The sequence below is a fragment of the Propithecus coquereli genome, unplaced genomic scaffold (assembly GCF_000956105.1).
Source record: "Propithecus coquereli isolate 6110/MARCELLA unplaced genomic scaffold, Pcoq_1.0 Scaffold73, whole genome shotgun sequence".
Lineage (NCBI taxonomy): Eukaryota > Metazoa > Chordata > Mammalia > Primates > Indriidae > Propithecus > Propithecus coquereli.
This window is the reverse complement of record NW_012153396.1, coordinates 3794122-3812599: the sequence shown is the minus strand read 5'-3', so window position 1 is coordinate 3812599 and position 18478 is coordinate 3794122. Positions and strand designations below refer to the sequence as shown.

General features: G+C 45.5%; 2 protein-coding genes across 2 annotated transcripts in view; one reads left to right on the top strand and one right to left on the bottom strand.

Annotated features, from left to right (window-relative positions):
• The window catches only part of SUFU (suppressor of fused homolog (Drosophila)), a 108881-nt gene extending 93603 nt beyond the window's left edge, over positions 1-15278 (bottom strand). Inside the window, exons 1-2 of the mRNA XM_012661779.1 lie at positions 14921-15278; positions 10725-10859 (exon numbers count right to left, since the gene is read on the bottom strand). Of these exons, the coding sequence (XP_012517233.1) occupies positions 10725-10859; positions 14921-15102 (317 nt within the window). The 5' untranslated portion in view covers positions 15103-15278. The remainder of the gene's footprint in view (positions 1-10724; positions 10860-14920) is intronic.
• A 1190-nt stretch (positions 15279-16468) lies between these two features.
• The window catches only part of ACTR1A (ARP1 actin-related protein 1 homolog A, centractin alpha (yeast)), a 16828-nt gene continuing 14818 nt past the window's right edge, over positions 16469-18478 (top strand). Inside the window, exon 1 of the mRNA XM_012661693.1 lies at positions 16469-16676. Within this exon, the coding sequence (XP_012517147.1) occupies positions 16629-16676 (48 nt within the window). The 5' untranslated portion in view covers positions 16469-16628. The remainder of the gene's footprint in view (positions 16677-18478) is intronic.

The window sequence follows — 18478 nt, the reverse complement described above, 5'->3', positions numbered from 1 at the left end:
TTCAGAGGTAGGTCCAGCACCTACTCAGGGGATCTAACTCAATGGCTTGAGATGTAACCAAATGGAAAATATACCAGAAAACATAATTAGCTCCACTTCTGAACCCATGATATGAGAAAAAAGTATGTATGGGCAGAGGTAGAGTGGGGAGGGGGAGGAGGTTAGGAACCCAAACAAAGATATGTCATGAGATATACAGATGGAAGATAAGCAAATGAAAAGATGCTCAACAGCATATGTCATTAGGGAATTGCAAATTAAAACAATTAGATACCTCTCTACACCTATTAGAATGGCTAAAACCCAAAAAACAGACAATACCAAATGCTGGTGAGGACACGGAACAACAGAACTCTGACTCATTGCTGGTGAGAATGAAAAATGGTACAGCCACTTTAGAAGACAATTTGGCAGTTTCTTATAAAGCTAAACATAGTCTTATCATATGATCCAGCAATTGCACTCCCAAATAAATTGAAAACTTAAGTCTACACAAAAACTTGCACACAAATGTTTATAGCAGCTTAATTAAAAATCTCCAAAAACTGGAAGCAATCAAGATATTCTTCAGTAGGTGAAAGGATAAACTGTGGTACATATACACAATGGAGTATTACTCAGTGATCAAAGGAAACGAGCTATCAAGCAACAAAAGGGGTAGAGGAACCTTAAATGCATATTGCTTAGTGAAAGAAGCCAGTCTAAAAAGGCTAAATATAAATATTGTATGATTCCAACCATGTGACATTTCGGAAAAGGCAAAACTATAGAGATAATAAAACAATCAGTGATTGCCAGGGGTTTGGGGGGAATGCAGGGAATTTTTAGGGCAGTGAAACTATTTGGTATGGTACTGTAATAGTGGCTACATGACATGCATTTGTCAAAACCCAAAGAACTGTATAACACAGAGTGAAGATTAATGCAAACTATGGACTTTAGTTAATATGTATCAGCATTGAATCATCAATTGTAACAAATGTACCACATTAATGCAAGATGTTAATAACAGGGGAAACTATAAGCAGAGGAGAGAGGAGGATATATGAGAACTTTGTACTATTGGCTCAATTTTTTATAAGCCTAAAACTGCTCTAAAACATTAAGTCTATCAATTAAAAATAAATCATTAAAGAAATTAACATGTTTTTAAAAAATGACTATCTGGGCCAGGCACAGTGGCTCACACCTGTAATCCCAGCACTTTGGGAGGCCAGGAGTTTGAGACCACACTGGGCAACACAGCAAGACCCTGTCTCTACAAATAGTAAAAAAAATTAGCCAGCATGGTAGGGTGCACTTGTAGTCCCAGATACTCAGGAGGTTGGGGAAAGAGAATTGCTTGAGCCCAGGAATTCGAGGCTGCAGTAAGCTATGATCGTGCCACTGCACTACAGCTTGGGTGACAGGACAAGACCCTGTCTCTAACTACACAACAAGAAGCATGACCATGCGAATTTGTCGTCCAAGCCAGGGACCTTTGTGCTTTTAAGAGTTGCAGACTTTCCTGGCAACTTACTGAATATGACTACAGGGAGGTTGCACAAGTCTTGACTTGAGAGATGACACAGGATCCTGTCACCTATTGTCCAGTTCTACCTTCTTGCCATTACCCAGTTGCTTCAACACCTAGCTCAATATTTCCCCAACAAGCACTTCCTGGTTAACTCTATTTAGTCATGATCGTTGCATTAATCCAAGATACCTTTGAACTAAGCATACTTTTTAATAGAGTGGTCCAGGTCTCTCTCTGCAGGAGGTGAAAGCGGCTGGGGGGGAACTACTGGATCCAAACTGTCTGGGTTTATATCCCAGCTCTAGCATTCACTAGCTGCGTAGGTAAGTTCCTTAACATCTCTGCACCTCACTTTCCTTAGGATAATAAATCCTATCCCATAGAGTTGTTCTGAGGATTAAATGAATTACATAAAGCACTTAGAATAGTGCTTTGTACAGAGTAAGCATTGTTTACAATTATTACATGTTTTAAGTTTCCTAAAACACTGACAATCACAGGGTGTAGGGAAGAAGCCTCAAAGTCACAAGCAGACAGGCAAAGCCAAAAGCTGCTCCCAGCCCCAGACCTCACTGTCTTCTTCTTTCCCAGGGACTTTGCCATCTCTTACTAAGCAGATGTTGGGACAGGGGCTAGGTCTGATTTCTCATTGTCTCCCCACCCAAACACATCATGTTGTCCAATGTTCTGCCTCTATAGGGGATTCAACATAGCTTTGCTCGTGGGGTGTGCTGCACAGCCTAGCCCTCTGTGTCAAGATCTTGGCAGGCAGGTGAGTGAGCTGCAAAGTTATTTGGAGGGGTAAGGGGCCCATTCCTCAGGGTTCAGGTCAGACATCAGAACTGAGCTACCAAAACATGAAATGTAGCTGAGTTGGATACCTTAGAGACAAGATCATAGGCATGAATTTAGGAGTCAAAGGCCAAAGGCCAGAGTCAGGACCTCTGAATCAGAATGCTGGATAAGGGAGATGCTGGCAAAGCCTGACCCAGAACATGAGCGGTACAAGGACCAGCATTCAACATAGAAAAAGGCACAGCCTTGCCAGCACAGTGGCTCACGACTGTAATTCCAGAACTTTGTAGGCAGAGGGGGGAGGATCACTTGAGCCCAAGAGTTTGAAACCAACCTGGACAACATGGCAAAACCTCATCTCTACAAAAAAGAAAAAGAAAAAGGAAAAGAAAAAGGAAAAGAAAAAGGCACGGCCTGGAAGATGGGAGCCCAGAAGGATGGGCTGAACAGGGAAGAATCCTGGGACTGGGAGATCAGATTATGTCAAACCCATAAAGGCTTCCAAGTCTCTTTAGAAAGAGAAGGAATTCTCCCGGCGCAGACCAGCTTGGCACCACTCTGACCTGGTGGTCACTTCTCAATACCAGGCTACTTGGACTTTCTTTTAAGTGAGCTTAACTGGGCCAGCTAACGAAATCTCTTCTCAACTGTCCACTCACTATTGAGGGACTCTCTGAATTAGAGAATTTAGAATCCTTACCCCATGAAGGAAGAGATGATCCATGCTGCAAATGAAATGCTTTATAAAGGATGAAGCCACATACCCATACAGATCTGCTGGGAACACCCACAATGCCTTAGGTCTTCCTGTGGCTATAAAAGAAATTTCCCCCAATATTTAAAAAGTGTGGAAATCTAGGGCCTGAAATTCAACCCCTAGTGGGTGCTTTGGCTGCAGGGAGAGTGCCACCTCCCCCACTGACCTCCGCATGCTGGGCCAAGACCAAGGGTGCCCCATTCTTGCTAAGCGGCCCAGATCCCTTGTTCTTAGCAGAGAACTCCACAGTCTCACACTAACAGGCCATCCTGACACCAAACACCTCTAAGAGGAAAGGCAGAGAGACCAAGGCTTCAGGGAAGCCCATCCTCCAGTAAGCCTACAGAGCACTTCTAGCCTGCTGAACCCAGCTGACAGTGGGCCCAGGACCTGCTATCTGTAGGTGGCTCAGTGAGGCATTGTAGTTGCCAGCTTCACGAGAGCTTTGGGAGAGAAGCAAAGGCGTAGTCGGGGAGGGACCAAGCTCCCGGGATAGGTGTGTATGGCAAAGGCAGGATTTCTATCGGAAACCCCAGGGGATAAAATGGCATGTTACAAAGTTCCTGCAAACCAAGCTTTGAGAAGGGGAAATTAGCATTTCTTGACTGCAGGGGACGGAGGCCACACTACACAAGTGGAAAAGTTAATCTGTATCCAGTGTTTTAATAAATAACTTATGTGGGTGTAGAGCACAGCTAAGAACATGAAGGGAAAAAGAGGCTCTCCACCAAAGGGGTACAGGCAGCCACAGAAAGCCAGTCTGTGGCAGTTCCAGCCCCAGGGAAGGCAAAAACAGCTCTGAACTCCATTGCACATGCCTGCCAAGAAGTCAGCGTTTGTGGTAGAGAAGTGCGGGCTCTACTCATGGGGCTGCCCAGCGTTTGGGCCAACTCCACACAAAAGTCTTTGGAACCAGACCGACACTTACAGCAGATGACCTGCCCCAGTGGATTCCCACCAGGAAGTCTGCCTGAGGTCACAAATGCACTCTCCCACCAGCCAGCCTCTCAAGCCTCCGTTATGCCCCCTGTAGTTTTTGCCCAGCCAGAGCCGCTGGTGGTACCAGGGGCAGCCAGAAATCGTCACAGAGAGTGGCGCTGAAGCCACCTCTTCCGCAGCTCCACACATCCCCACATTCCAGTCCACAGCTGCCTGGCCATAAAGGGAAAGGCCAGAGCTGCAGGCTTCCAACAAGCACTCAGCAGCTGAAGCTCAGCTGTCTGACACCTTCCAAGTCCAGGAAAAGAGCAAAAGGACAGGCTCTCCTGATGAAGTCACTTGGGGGTAGGTTTAGCGTTCCTAGAAAAGCACTCTGTTCTCCCTTGTGCCTGCCCAGAGCTGAAACTTGTTCCATCTCTCCAACTTTAGAAACAGCCTCTTAAGAACCTTTTCATCCAAATAAGTGTTCTCTTGCCCTGTTTCCTTTAGTGAAGATGAACAGGGAAAGAACTTGGGCAGAAATGGCCATCCCAGAGCTCATTCAATCAGCTTGCTCTTCAGCTCTTTTAGGGTTAACAGGGTGGGCTCCCCTCTTGCCCCCACTGCAGCATGCCTGCCAGGAACAAGAAGAAATATGGAGGACCCCTTTCCTTTGCCTCAACAAGCTGTGAGGAGAAAGATCTGAATAGGTAGTGGTACACAGTAGGCGTTTAATAAATGCCGTTGACTGATTAAAATGGAAAGGCAATACAGCACAGTGGCTAAGAATACAGGCTTTGGGGTCATGAGACTTGTCTTCTGATTTACTAGCTACATGACAACTTCTCTAAGCCTGAGTTTCTATATCTATAAGCAAGATGCAGTAAGAATTTCTTATGTGATAGAATTACTGAGGATAACATAAAATGATAATTTATAAAGAACTTAGCACTAACCTGGAATACAGTAAAAACTTAAAACAAAAACAAAATTTGTTTCTATTACCTCAAAGAAAAACAATGTGCCTAGTCACAATCTCCCTACTCACAAGAGATAGCACAGAACAGTGGGAATGTTAGCAGACCCTATGTCTACCTGCCACTCTCCTTAACTTACTATATGGCCTTCAGCAGGCTACCATACTTTCTTCAATTGTACAATTAAAGAAGATGGACCAGATCAGTGTTTCCTAAGTGTGGAACTTGTCTGTGACAATAAATAATAATGAATCACACTATAAAATAAAAAGTTTCCTTTTCAAATCTCTTTCAACTTTTCTGATCGTGTGGAGGGGAAGATTCTATGTGGTGTCTTTTTTTTCTCTTTTATTATTTATTTATTGTAATTTTATTTTATTTTTAATTGATACATATACTAATTATACATATTTACAGGGCACAGTGCGATATTTCGATGCATATATATATGGTATACTAATCAAATTACAGCTTTAGCACACTTATCACCTCAAACTTTTATCATTTCCTGTGGTGAAAACATTCAAAATCTTCACCTTTAGCTATTTTGAAATATGCACTACAATAGCATGTCTTTTTTTTTTTTTTTTTTTTTGAGACAGAGTCTCACGCTGTTGCCCCGGCTAGAGTGCCGTGGTGTCAGCCTAGCTCACAGCAACCTCAAACTCCTGGGGTCAAGCAATCCTCTTGCCTCAGCCTCCCGAGTAGCTGGGACTAGAGGCATATACCACCATGCCCAGCTAATTTTTTCTCTATATATTTTTAGTTGTCCAGCTAATTTTCTTTCTGTTTTTAGTAGAGACGGGGTCTCGCTCTTGCTCAGGCTGGTCTCGAACTCCTGAGCTCAAACAATCCACCCGTCTCGGCCTTCCAGAGTGCTAGGATTACAGGCGTGAGCCACCGCACCCGGCCTAGCATGTCTTTTTAACATCTCTCTCATACTTGCTAAACTCTTGAACAAAGAAAAACCTGGAAAGCTAGAATGTAATAATGTTGCTTTGTTTTCATTGTGTTTATTTCTATAATTACCTTTAAATTATAGCAAGTGATATTGGTTTCCATATACGGTAGTGATTTAACTTTTAAAAATATTTTTTGGGGGTTGGGTGTGGTGGCTTACGCCTGTAATCCCAGCACTTTGGGAGGTCAAGGCAGGAGGATTGCTTGAGTCTAAGAGTTTGAGACCAGCCTGGACAATACAGCAAGACCCTGTCTCTAAAAAAATATTGTTTTTAAATTAACTGGGGTGCAGTGGCAGCGCATATCTGTAGTCCCAGCTACTTGGGAGGCTGAGGCAGGAGGATCACTTGAGCTCAGGAGTTTGAGGCTGTAGTGAGCTATGATCATACCACTGCACTCCAGCTCAGGTTAACAGAGTAAGACCCTGTCTCAAAAAAATATACACACACACACACACACACACACACACACACATTTAAAAGAGAGGATAGGCCAGGTGCAGTGGCTCATGCCTGTAATCCTAGCACTCTGGGAGGCCGAGGCAGGTGGATCGCTCAAGGTCAGGAGTTCGAGACCAGCCTGAGCAAGAGCAAGACCTCGTCTCTACTACAAAAAAATAGAAAGAAATGATCTGGACAACTAAAAATATACATATATATAGAAAAAATTAGCCAGGCATGGTGGCACATGCCTGTAGTCCCAGCTACTCGGGAGGCTGAGGCAGGAGGATCGCTTGAGCCCAGGAGTTTGAGGTTGCTGTGAGCCAGGCTGACGCCACGGCACTCTAGCCCAGGTAACAGAGTGAGACTCTGTGTCAAAAAAAAAAAAAAAAAAGAGAGGATAATTTAAAGAGAATATAAAGTAAATAATACTACAGGTGGCAAAAATTATGAAGGTGGCTCTTGAAATTTTGGAAACACTGAACTAGAAGATTTTTAAAGTCCCTCTCAGTCCTAAAAAGTGGATCTGGTTTCCCGGAGTATCAGGCTGCAGATCACATCTCCCAGGCCTGTTTCTACAAGGTTCTTCTCAAACTTCACCTCTTCCCAAAAGCTTCTTGCAATCCAGTGGCCTGACTAAAATCACTCCCTCCACTCTGCTCCCAGATCACGTTCTATTCCCATAGATTGTAGCATTTATTACTCAATATTATAACTATCTCTTTATGTTTATCTCCCCTCTAGAACATGAGCCCCCTGAGACAGGAATTATGTCTTGCCATTTTATCCCCAAGATATCTATTATGATGTTTTTTGGTCTGGTACAAAATAAGTGCTTGATAAATGTATGATGAAAAAGGAAGCAATGCTTCAGTCCTTCTCTCATTGAATGAAAAGACAAAAGACAGTGGAAGAATTGTTGCCAGAGATTCATTTGCCATAATTCTGACCCAGCACCTCTTAGCACTTAAGCTGGATGGCAGAATATTCATTTTTCTGACCTTGGTTTCGAATACTAAGTTAAATGAGAATTCATTAACCCATTTTTATTATTTTATTTTATTTTGTTTTATTATTTTGTAGAGACAGGGTCAAGCTAGGGATGGATTCTTATTTTTTTTTTTTAGAGACAAAGTCTCACTCTGTCACCTAGGCTGGAGTACAGTGGCATGATCATAGCTCACTGCAGCCTCCAACTCCTGGGCTCAAATGATCCTCCTGCCTCAGTCTCCCAAAGTGCTGGGACTGCAGGCATGAGCCACCATGCCAGGCATTAAACTCATTTTAAAGAGCCTTCACCACATGAAATGTTTGGAAAAGGAGATCTTTCTTCAAGAAACTCACCAGGATCAAGAAGAAATCAGTCACACCAGCATAAGACTAATTATAAAGGCACTTTTGATTTCTGCAACATAGACTAGAACTGGGTAAATATCTGAAAACATTCTTTCCATGTCCTTCTAATGGCAGGATGTAATGCTGGAAAATACTAGGCTTGAATGGTGAGATGAAAGCCCAAACAGAGGTCTCACTCTTGTGATAAATAACATATAAATATCAAAGTGCTTTATCACATAGAAATGAAACACATGTAAGGGGGTAGTGTTAAACTAGGAAAAATAGTAAGGAAGTTCCTACTTCAAATTCAGAGTTTGTCCCTCCTGAAATATGGGGCTTTCTCTATTACATTCTTCCTGTTATTTTGAGCCTTGGGCCTATACCTGATAAGCAGGTAGACTGGAAGAATCTTTAATACATATAGGAAATGGTATTCTTTTAACTAGAATAAATCTGTCAACAAAAAGGTACAGGCTAGCTGTACTAAATACCCTCTGCAGGTTCTTATTAAAAATATAAATTAAGTCCAGCATAGTCCCTTAACTTCCCACATCTGTTTGCTATTCTATCTCCATTATTAATATTGTAACGCAGGGCCTCCATTCAGGCAAGATTAATTCCCTGTTCCCAAAGCCTTCTGCTGACACTGCAATGGATGCACTGGAAAGCTGTAAAGGCAGGACCAGACATTGCTCCCAACACGTGACAAGAGAGAAGATTAACAAGAGAAAAGAGGAAGTTAGGTTGGGCCTGTGACCTAAGAAGTGGTATAGACCAATGGTTAGGAGCTCAGACTTCAGACTCAGACGGCCAGTTCAATCCCAGTGACTTTGAGCAACACATTTAACCCCTCAAGATCAGTTTCTTCATCTATAAATTGGAGATAACAAGAGAACCTGATAAGATTATAAAGCATTTAACAAAATGACATGGAAGATAGTAAGAACTAAAACAAAGAAAAAAAGTCTATTAAAGTCTTCCTTATCATCATACCGTCACCACCTCCAGAATCAGCCTCTACACTGAAGCAGAACAGGAAGAGCCCTGCTGCTACTCTTTCAAGCTGCCCAGGCTAAGCAGCCACCACAAAGATACAAAAAAGATGGTATAAGGGGCAAAAAAGTAAGAGAAGCAAAAAACAGAAGAGAATATGATAATACAAATAAAATCAGCTCTTGATTAACCATGGTAATGAGGAGGAAGGAAGATTACACTTAAATTGAAGGAAATAAATCCTCTGTCAAAAGAGTATAAATGGGCCGGGCCCGGTGGCTCACGTCTGTAACCCTAGCACTCTGGGAGGCCGAGGCGGGCGGATTGTTTGAGCTCAGGAGTTTGAGACCAGCCTGAGCAACAGCGAGACCGCGTCTCTACTAAAAAAAATAGGAAGAAATTATCTGGACAACTAAAAATATACAGAAAAAATTAGCTGGGCACGGTGGCACATGCCTGTAGTCCCAGCTACTCGGGAGGCTGAGGCAGAAGATCGCTTGAGCCCAGGAGTTTGAGGTTGCTGTGAGCTAGGCTGACACCACGGCACTCTAGCCTGGCCAACAAAGTGAGACTCTGTCTCAAAAAAAAAAAAAAAAAAAGAGCATAAACGGAAAAAATGTTTTTTTTGAACTATAGATGGTAGCTTATTGGAGTATATAATTGTTTACGAGGCAATAGAGTACAGTCATTAAGAGTACGGACTCTGGGCCAGACGCGGTGGCTCACGCCTGTAATCCTAGCACTCTGTGAGGCCGAGGCGGGTGGATCGCTCAAGGTCAGGAGTTCGAGATCGGCCTGAGCAAGAGTGAGACCCCGTCTCTACTAAAAATAGAAAGAAATTATTTGGACAACTAAAAATCTATATAGAAAAAATTAGCCGGGCATGGTGGCGCATGTCTGTAGTCCCAGCTACTCGGGCACCTAAGGCAGTAGGATTGCTCGAGCCAAGGAGTTTGAGGTTGCTGTGAGCTAGGCTGACGCCACGGCACTCTACTCTGGGCAACAGAGCGAGACTCTGTCTCAAAAAAAAAAAAAAAAAGAGTATGGACTCTGAAGCCAGACTGAGTGTGTTCAAATCTTGGCTCTGTCACTTCTAAGCTGTATTATTAAGCAAGTTATAGAACCTCTTTGTACCTCAGTTTCCTCACCTGTAAAATGGTGCAAATTTTAGTACCTACCAGTATTATAGGGTTGTTGTGAAAATTAAATTTGTTAGTAACATATACATATAAAATGACTAGAAGAGTATCTGACTCATAATCAGTGCTTAATAAACATTAGCTTTTATAATTATTCTGGCTGCTGCTGTTGTTTTATCTGACTTAACACTCAGTTGATTATGTTTAATCTAGTATTAAAATGTGTTTCTTTTCCCTAAATACAAACTAGATGATAACAGAGGGAAGTAGGGGAGGCAGGTAGGATTTAGAAGTGTACAGGGCAACAAACAGAAGTAGGCTAGGATAAAAAATGTGCTGTGGATAATCTGAGCACAGATAAATGCAGGTGAAAAGGAAGTAGGATGCCAGGATGCATAAAGGGATAGAAAGATGGATAGATTTGTAATAAAGCAAGTATAGTAAAACATTAACAATAGAATCTGGATTGTGGGTAAATGAGTGTTCACTGTAAAATTCTTTCAACTTTGCTTTATGTTTAAAATCTTTCATAATCAGCTGGGGGGATAAAAGCAAGAGGACTTAGAGGCATCAACCCAAGTTCTGGGTCATATCTATGCTACCTGTCCTCTGAGCCCAAACGCCAGAGTGAGCTAGGAAATACCTGATGGTTTTGGAACTCTTATTCATCACTGACACTTTCCCACACCAGATGAGCAGGAATCAGGTGCTAATACAGACCACTCTGGCATGAGTAGATATAGGCAGAGGGCAGAAACCCAGAGATCCCACCTGAGAAGTACCAAGCTTACAGGACTATGACATTATCACCCCTGCTCAGGAAAACCTCAGAAATAAGGTTCAAGGCTAAGGAACTGGCAGGTAGAAGGAGAACAGGTGGCACACACTCACTCATGGACTCTGCTGTCACCATAGAGATCACTCAGGCCAAAGCTGATGTAGTGCCAGTGCTCAGGGATGTTAGCAGAAGGGCTCCCCACGTTCCTATACATGCTAACGTAGTCCAAAGGGTCTGGGCCGCCCAACCTGTAAAAGACCAAACACAGGGGTGTCAGTATAAGTCTGGAAACCAAACATTGTCAAGCTAAGGGGCTGTGCCTTACAAACCTAAAGGCCCCATCTTGGAGAAGCCTGGGGTGAAAGATAACTAAAGGGAGGCTACATCTTTCTAAAATGAGACCAAGGGATGGGCAGCCAAGGCTACCCAACTCCACAAGCAAAAGAGTCTCCTTCTCCTACCCCCAAAAGGCAGGGCCCCTTTTAGAAATAAAACAGACTGGGTGGTTGCCCATTTTGCTTTTTCCTGTTTTAAATTAACGATCCCAAATGGGATTGGCAGGGATTATCTCTCTTCTATGGTGCCTGTATACATGGCAAACTTCAAGGCAAGAGGTACATCAGTCAATCAATTGGCCTCTGTTGAAAGAACATCCAGAGCATCCCCAATGGGCATTGTTCATGGAAGCAGAGGCTCGGCTCCACTCCTGCCTCTTAGACAGCTAATTCCTGAAAGCCTATATTGTGCCCTATGTTAATTACAGTTTGTTCTAAACAAACCCAAAGCCTGCAGTCCATGCAGACCCCAGCCTGCACCCCATGGACCAAGCCAGTCTTTTGTCATTGCAAGTGACAAAGGCCAAACTTAGGATAGCTCAGCTCTGCACAGAGAACTGCAGCAGGAGCAAAAGTGAGCCCTGTGAGTGTCTGCATGAGAAGATGATCCCAGGAGACTGCCGCCTCAAAGGTAGAGCTGGAACATAAATGATTTGGGGCCTCTGAGGACCACATTAAATTTCCCCCACAATTCAACAGAGAAGCAGTTGAGGAACAGACTTGGTTATTATCTCACTCTGAGGATTTAATTCAATGAGTTCCTCTTAGTAATTAGTGTTTTTAAAAAAAAAAGTCCTGTTTTTCTTCAGAATAGAGAAATTTGGTAGATTTGAGAAACAGACTAAATAGAAACCAACAGCAGAAGAAAGTCTGCACTTAGACCACGAACACTACATTTGAGCTGCCTCAAACATCCAACTATTCCACAGACCGCAAAAACTTTGCCTGTCCTGGGACGCTGATGGAGTGGCACTTTGCAACGGGTATAATGTGCTGGTGGAAAGCTATCAACCAAATAAAAGGCATGTTACATGTAATCCCAGCAAGTGTGCCAATAACATGCAATTTAAACACTGTTTAAAACCAGTAGGTCTGGTTTCATCCTCTTTTGCCAGGATATTATTTGCCATTGTAGAAATCTTTATTCTCTGCTAGGAAATGCTAAGTTATTTATAGAACTTGTAAGAAAGTTGCTACAAATAGCTTAGAATCTCAACTGAGGAAAAGGCACAGACCTCCATATCTGCTCTTAACTCTGATTTTGCCAAATCATGTGATTAATTCTACAACCAGCCGGGTTTAGAAAAGTTTGTGAGGGAAAGGAGAAAAGAAAAGGGTAGAGATCCCTAGAAGGACCCCCAGAACAGACAGGTGTGACTACAGGCCCCATCTCTGCTCCAGTTTCCTGTCACAAATTCTTGACCCTGCCCTTCCTACAGCCTAGGTCCATCCAGCAACAAGCAGCAAAACTGCATTCACCATTCCCTGCTCCACTTGCTATATACCACTGCAGCCCTCCTTCTGACCAAGTCTCCCAGGAGGTGTTGCATCAAGGAGAGAAACTTTACCTTAAAACACCAACTGCAGGGAATGACCACGAGTCAGACAAAATTAACCTTGTCCCAAAGCACACAGTGTTCTGCTCTTCTACTCAGAGAGCAGATGAGTATGTGGAAAAAAATCATATTTTATACTTAGAAGAAGATGTTATCCAACATCTCAGAGTATCCCTCAACTTAATTCCTGGAACATCTGATTTCTCTCCACAGGGCAGCTGCAGGACTGGAGTGGGCCCAGGACACAGGGTCTGCCTCTCTGCTTTGATCTTTGCTCACCAGAGTCTCAGCTTTCAGCCAGAATGTCTCTGCTGCCCAGGGACCACTGGCCAAAGAGCCACCCTTATATTGCAAAAGGAATCCCATGGTACCGTGGGCCACAACCAGACCCAGGCAGCCCAGCTCAGTCATCCTGCTATAGGCCTCATGGGACCTCAAACATGAGGGATATAAATGAATTTCAGGATCTTAATTTTGTAAACCCCTCCAAATCTAAGAACCAGTCACTAAGCTGTCCCCTCTTATATTTTTCTGCAATTAGGCAGTATTTCTAATTTCACAAAGTGCTATACAATCCTGTTTATTCATCATTACATGCTGGCCTATCTCTGAAGATATGGCCTCGTTAACAAGCTTGCAGCAGGATGGAAAAAAAATTGCCCAAACCAGTTTTAGTCCTTTGCACGTGCTTCGATACCTTTTACACACAACTCTATCCTTTATAGCCACTTGGGTGACATAAAAAGCAGTTGGCCAAATCTGTGTAGGGATTTCTCCTCACACTCAAATGGGGCCTGAACAAACAACATAGCAGAACCAGGCTGACTTTTCTCATGACACATGACAACAAGTTTAGCACAGCACATAGTTAAATGTAGAGGCACAATTAGAGTGGGTGATTAAGTTAGCAAGAGCTGCTTTCCACTCAGAAGTGCTCTTCAAAAATTCCTCTCAACCAAAGAACCATTTGTCTGCCAGAGAGGACTGCACTGCAAACCACACCTCCTCCTGGCTGCCAGGACAGAGGCTGCTCCACATGGCCCTCCTTAGAGAGCAGGTGGCTGGTCCTCATGCCCTCCACGCTGTCAGCCTCTTTGTATCCTCCCATTAACACTGGGAGCTGGCCTCAGCCCTGCACAGTCTAGTGACTGCCATCTCCAGAGGAAGTAAGAGGTTGTCATAAGGAGAAAGACTCAACCCTGAAGGGAGAGGTAACCAGCGAAGACAAGATGTCCACTTCCCCCTTTGGATCTGTCCTTTGGTCACACCCCAAGCAGCTGACAAACAGTCTTTCAGGACTCACTGAGGGGGATCATCTAATATAGCATCTGCATGAATGTGGTTGTGGACAGATTCAACCAACACCTCAGTCAACTTTTGGTCCAGAAAGATCATGAAGACACGCTCTTTTCCAGAGTCCCCATAACACTTCTTTTGCCCAAAGGCTGCAGGAAGAATCGTTGCACACAGGAATGGGAAACTGGAAAAGACCATTCTTACCCCTTGACTACTTGAGAGTTAGCCTCAGCTTCCCGGAGAAAATGCAGCCAGTGGCCAGGAAGCTCCTCTTAATGTCCCACTGCACTCTTTCCTCCCTGCTGAGGTCCCAGGTCTCTATCATTCACTTCCCACTGGAAGTAGGAAGCTGTGGTCTCTTTCAATCCTGAGCCAAACCACGGACCTCCCTGTCCCTGTTCTTAGCTAATGTCCTAAAGCAAAGCAGCTGCAGAGCCAGAACGAAGCTCTGCACGGAGAAAGAGAACTGTGCAGAGTAAGCAAAAAGTTTATCAGCAAGAGTTGCTCCGTCAAACTTCAAAAGCAAAAGCTTTGCACTGATAGGACGTCTCAGCTCATCAGTAAGGTACCAAAAGGAGACCTCCTCATCTCTCCACCAGCACAAGGCTCTCATCTCGTGCCCTCCTAACCCACAAGAGAGCCCCGGGCCCCCAGACCCGCCCCTACCCCCTGCAGTCCTGTGCCCTCAGAGCTTCTCCAGCCTCGCTCCTCCAAAGCCCTCTCATTTGCTCCCCAGGCCCCGCCTCGCCTCCCCCATCCCATTTCAGCCGCCCCTCCTAGGCTTGCCCTCGCCCACTAATGACCCCCTACAGGCGCCCCCTCCTTTCACCACGTTTACAGTTCCCTCTCTCATACCGTTCCCCCCTCTGCTCCTACACACACCCCTAGTGCTCACTCTATTCTCCTAATCCCGGTTAACCCTTCACTACCCGTAGGCTACGTTAACCCCTTTGTCCCCATTCTCAACTTGAGCTTTAACTCCTTCCCTCGCAGCAGGAAGCCCTCCTTCCAAGTGCTTTAACTATTCTTCTCCCCTCCTCCTCCGCCTCCCACAAATTACTTAGACCCCAGTGCTTTAACCCTTCCCAGCCCGCCCCTGTCTCCCCGCGGCCCAGGGCATACCAGTACTTGACGATAGCGGTAACCTGGAGCGGGTTTGGCTGGTCAGGGTAAAGACGGCGGCACTCTCCGTAGATAGCGTGCAGTCCCGGGGGAAAGAGAGAGGCGAAGGCCGGGGGGGCAGCAGGGCCAGGGGCCGGGGGCGCAGTGGGGCCGGGGGCGCCGCTAGGCCGCAGCTCCGCCATCGGGGTGCGTAGGGCGCTTAGGGAACCGGGGAGGGCAGACGAGGAGGAAAGCACTGACGGGCCAGCGGCGGACTCGGTAGGTGCGACTCCCCGAGGCGATGGGGGCTGCAGCGAGGTCTAGCTCCGCGCGTGCGCACGGTGCACTGTCCGCCCAGGCCGTCGCCGCCGCTGAGTCTGCCAGAGGGTGCCTGGGGGCCGCGGGGCGCTCAAGGGGGCGGGGCGCCGGTTCGCCCTATCCCAGCACCCATTGGTTAACGTCTGTGCCAGTCACAGGTAGAGAGGGCGTGACTTGACTATAGGCCCCGCCTCCCTCTCCCTGGTTTGGGAGTATCCCAAGGCTCTTGGTCTCCCCCTAGTGTTAGGAGGAACCCAGATTTAACAGAGACGTTGAGGCATCTTTCTGAGGTGCTAGGGTCCCACGAAAGCACTGAGAGATGAGCCGACAAAGTGTTTGTCACTGTGCTGACACGTTGCTAACAACGATTTAAACATAAATCTGGCAATGGAATGATTCATTCATCCGTGTGGCATTAGTTTTAGTAGATTACGTATCTAATGTTTCCTAGTGCTATTGACAAAAGGGCCCCTGCAACTTGAAGCGGGGCGGAGAAGGAAATAATCCAAAGAAAAATGCACTGGGCATTTGAAAGCAGTGACACATAACCTCTCTTCACCTCCATTTTCTCACCCATAAATGTCAATTCTAGCTCTTCGTGAAAATTAAAGAGATACTGGAGCAGTTCCCGAAACCCTTAGATGATGTTGTAACTACCAAAAGATCACCTATACCAGTAATTCCAAATGCCAATCTTCAGACCAGTGTTAGCCCGTTACAAAGTTTACACCTATCCAGGGAAAAATGCGAAAAGCAACGACAATGTACAGCTTTTTTTCCTAAAGCTAATTTTATTCAATTTTAATTGTTTTGCTTTGTTTTAGGGATATATTCTTCGTGTGCTTGTGTGTGTGTGTGTGTGTGTGTGTGTGTTAAAATTTCCTATTAGAGTGTGAGGTGCTAGGAGATGTTTATTAAAGTCTTATAGGCCCAAATAAAAACATGGCAACCCTATATTGTGCAAGGGAAAGGGGGTCGGGAGTGGCAGGACTGATCCGTAAAATCCAAACATCCACGAATTACTGACCAATCCAAACCGCAGTACAGACAAGTATTCAGGAAGACTACATACTTCAGCATGCATTGCGAACTCTTTCAAAGGGACTACATATCCAGACTTGCAACACAACCATCAACTTGTGTCTCCATCCATTTACTATATGGAGACTACAAACCCCAGCTTACTGCGCATCGGAAATGCGACGCCCAGTCTCAAATTAGGCGGGGCTCTGCAGTACGCCGGGCCTCTAACCGAGGTGCAAAGCATTATGGGGATTGTAGTTCTTCAGTGGAGAGGTCGGGCCGCTCCCTGGCCGCCCTGAGCCGGCGGCTAGACTGCGCATGCGTGTCAGTGGCGCTAGCTGCGGACCCGGCTGGCAGTTCCTTCCTCGGAAGGAGAGATTCCCCTGCCATGGAGTCCTACGATGTGATCGCCAACCAGCCTGTCGTGATCGACAACGTGAGTTGCGTCTTTTCTATATCTAAAGGAACCTGGGCTCTCTTCCTTGAAAGGATGGCTTCCCGGGTTTCAGCCTGGGCCGCCGGCTCTTTGTCACTGGCCCGGCCTGTCAGGCGGGTTCAGCCGCCACCGCCTCCGTCTCCCCCCCTCCTCCCCGTAGTCAGCAGGTAGACCAGTCGGCCAGCAACCGTGAGATGGAGAACTTTGGGGTGGATAAAGGGAAGAGCTGTAGTCCGAGCGGGTCCTTGGGCCCTTGGCTCGAGGGGCCCTAACCGCTCTGTGAGACCCTGTCGCCCGCCCTACCCCGAGTTTCCGATCACTCTATTGGTTTCCCTGGCTGTCCATCTTGGCTGCCGACCCCGCCTCTGGGCCTTGCCGGATGAGGGCAGCGGTCTGCAGTGATTGGCTCGTGCCCCTGCCGTTCTTCCCAGTCGCCATAGTGTTTCCCCTCTCTAAGGGGCGGTGCGGTGCACGGAGGTTGTGGGGATTGGCTTCAGGGACTCGCAGTGGTGGGGCTTCAAGGCGAGGGCCCGCCCGCGAGTGGAGAGGGGCTGTTTCCTTCCATCCAAGCCGGCGCGGCGTTTTGGTGTTGTGTGTCTGGGTGGGGCCCAAGAATCTAGTGCCAGGAACAGCCATAGGATTTCAGTTATTTCTGTGATTATAAACTACGAAGTTAATAAAGGTCGAGGAGAAAGGAGAGTGACAAAGCAAGCGGGGAGGTGCTTTCCTCTTCGGAACTCCTGGTTGTTAGCGGGAAATATTATGTTACCAAACATAATATTTGCCAGGCACTCGAGCGCTTCCAGGGCGCTTTCGCGTACATTCGAGTTGGATCCTCACAAAAACTGGGTGGATAGTTAAGAAGCAAGTTTGATCCTCATATTACAGATGAGAAAACTGAAGCGCGAAGAGGTAAAGTGAGCCCAAGGTCACACAGTAGAGGTGCCCTAAATCCAGTGTGCTTTATCAGTCATTCCTTTTGCCAGCACCCTCACGCAAAGCATCATTAGTGACAAATAGAAAGAATCTAAATACTGCTCTTACTTTGGGGGGAAGGAGGCCGTTATAAAACGACTGCATTTCTGCCTCCAATTTAAAGGTTTGGTACCACTGAGATTGGTTAATACCTTTCTGTGCCCCTTCTAAGTCCCTCCACTGAGGCAAAACTATCAGTTCCTCCTGTCCCAAGCCGACTGTCACATTCTCTCGATTGGTCCAGCTCTTAGGCCGTTGGATATATTACAATGTCCTTTCTCATTAAGCTTCAGCTCTTTTGGGTGGATAGGAATTACCACCCCCAGTTTATGCAGGAGAGGTTAAATAACAGTATTCAAACCACCCAGCTTAGGTGTTGAGGAACCTATACTCAGGCTGAGATCCAGGTCCAAGTTCCTCACTTTTTCCAAGAATAGGTGTTTTTTTCTGTTGTTAGCTTTCCTTCTTACCAGAGGTATGGCTTCTTCCTTGAAAAGGGCAAGGTTGAGCTCGATGAGACACCTCATTTTTTTTCTAGAATTGATAGAAATGAGAGACACCTCATTTTTGAGAGGATTTTTTCTTTCTTTTTTTTTTGTCTCCCTCACTAGACTGTGAAATCCTTGTGGGAAAAGATGGTATTATTTTATTTTATTACGCACCTCCCTCCACATGCACAGTACCTAGGGCCTGGCACCATTGTGTGCTCAATAAATGTTTTTCATTGCATTGATGGGTGAGTGGATGAATAACTGAATCAATCTATCACAGTAACAAAGATGTCCCTAAGTAAAGAAACCATGAGGAGTTTCCCCTAATTAGTCACT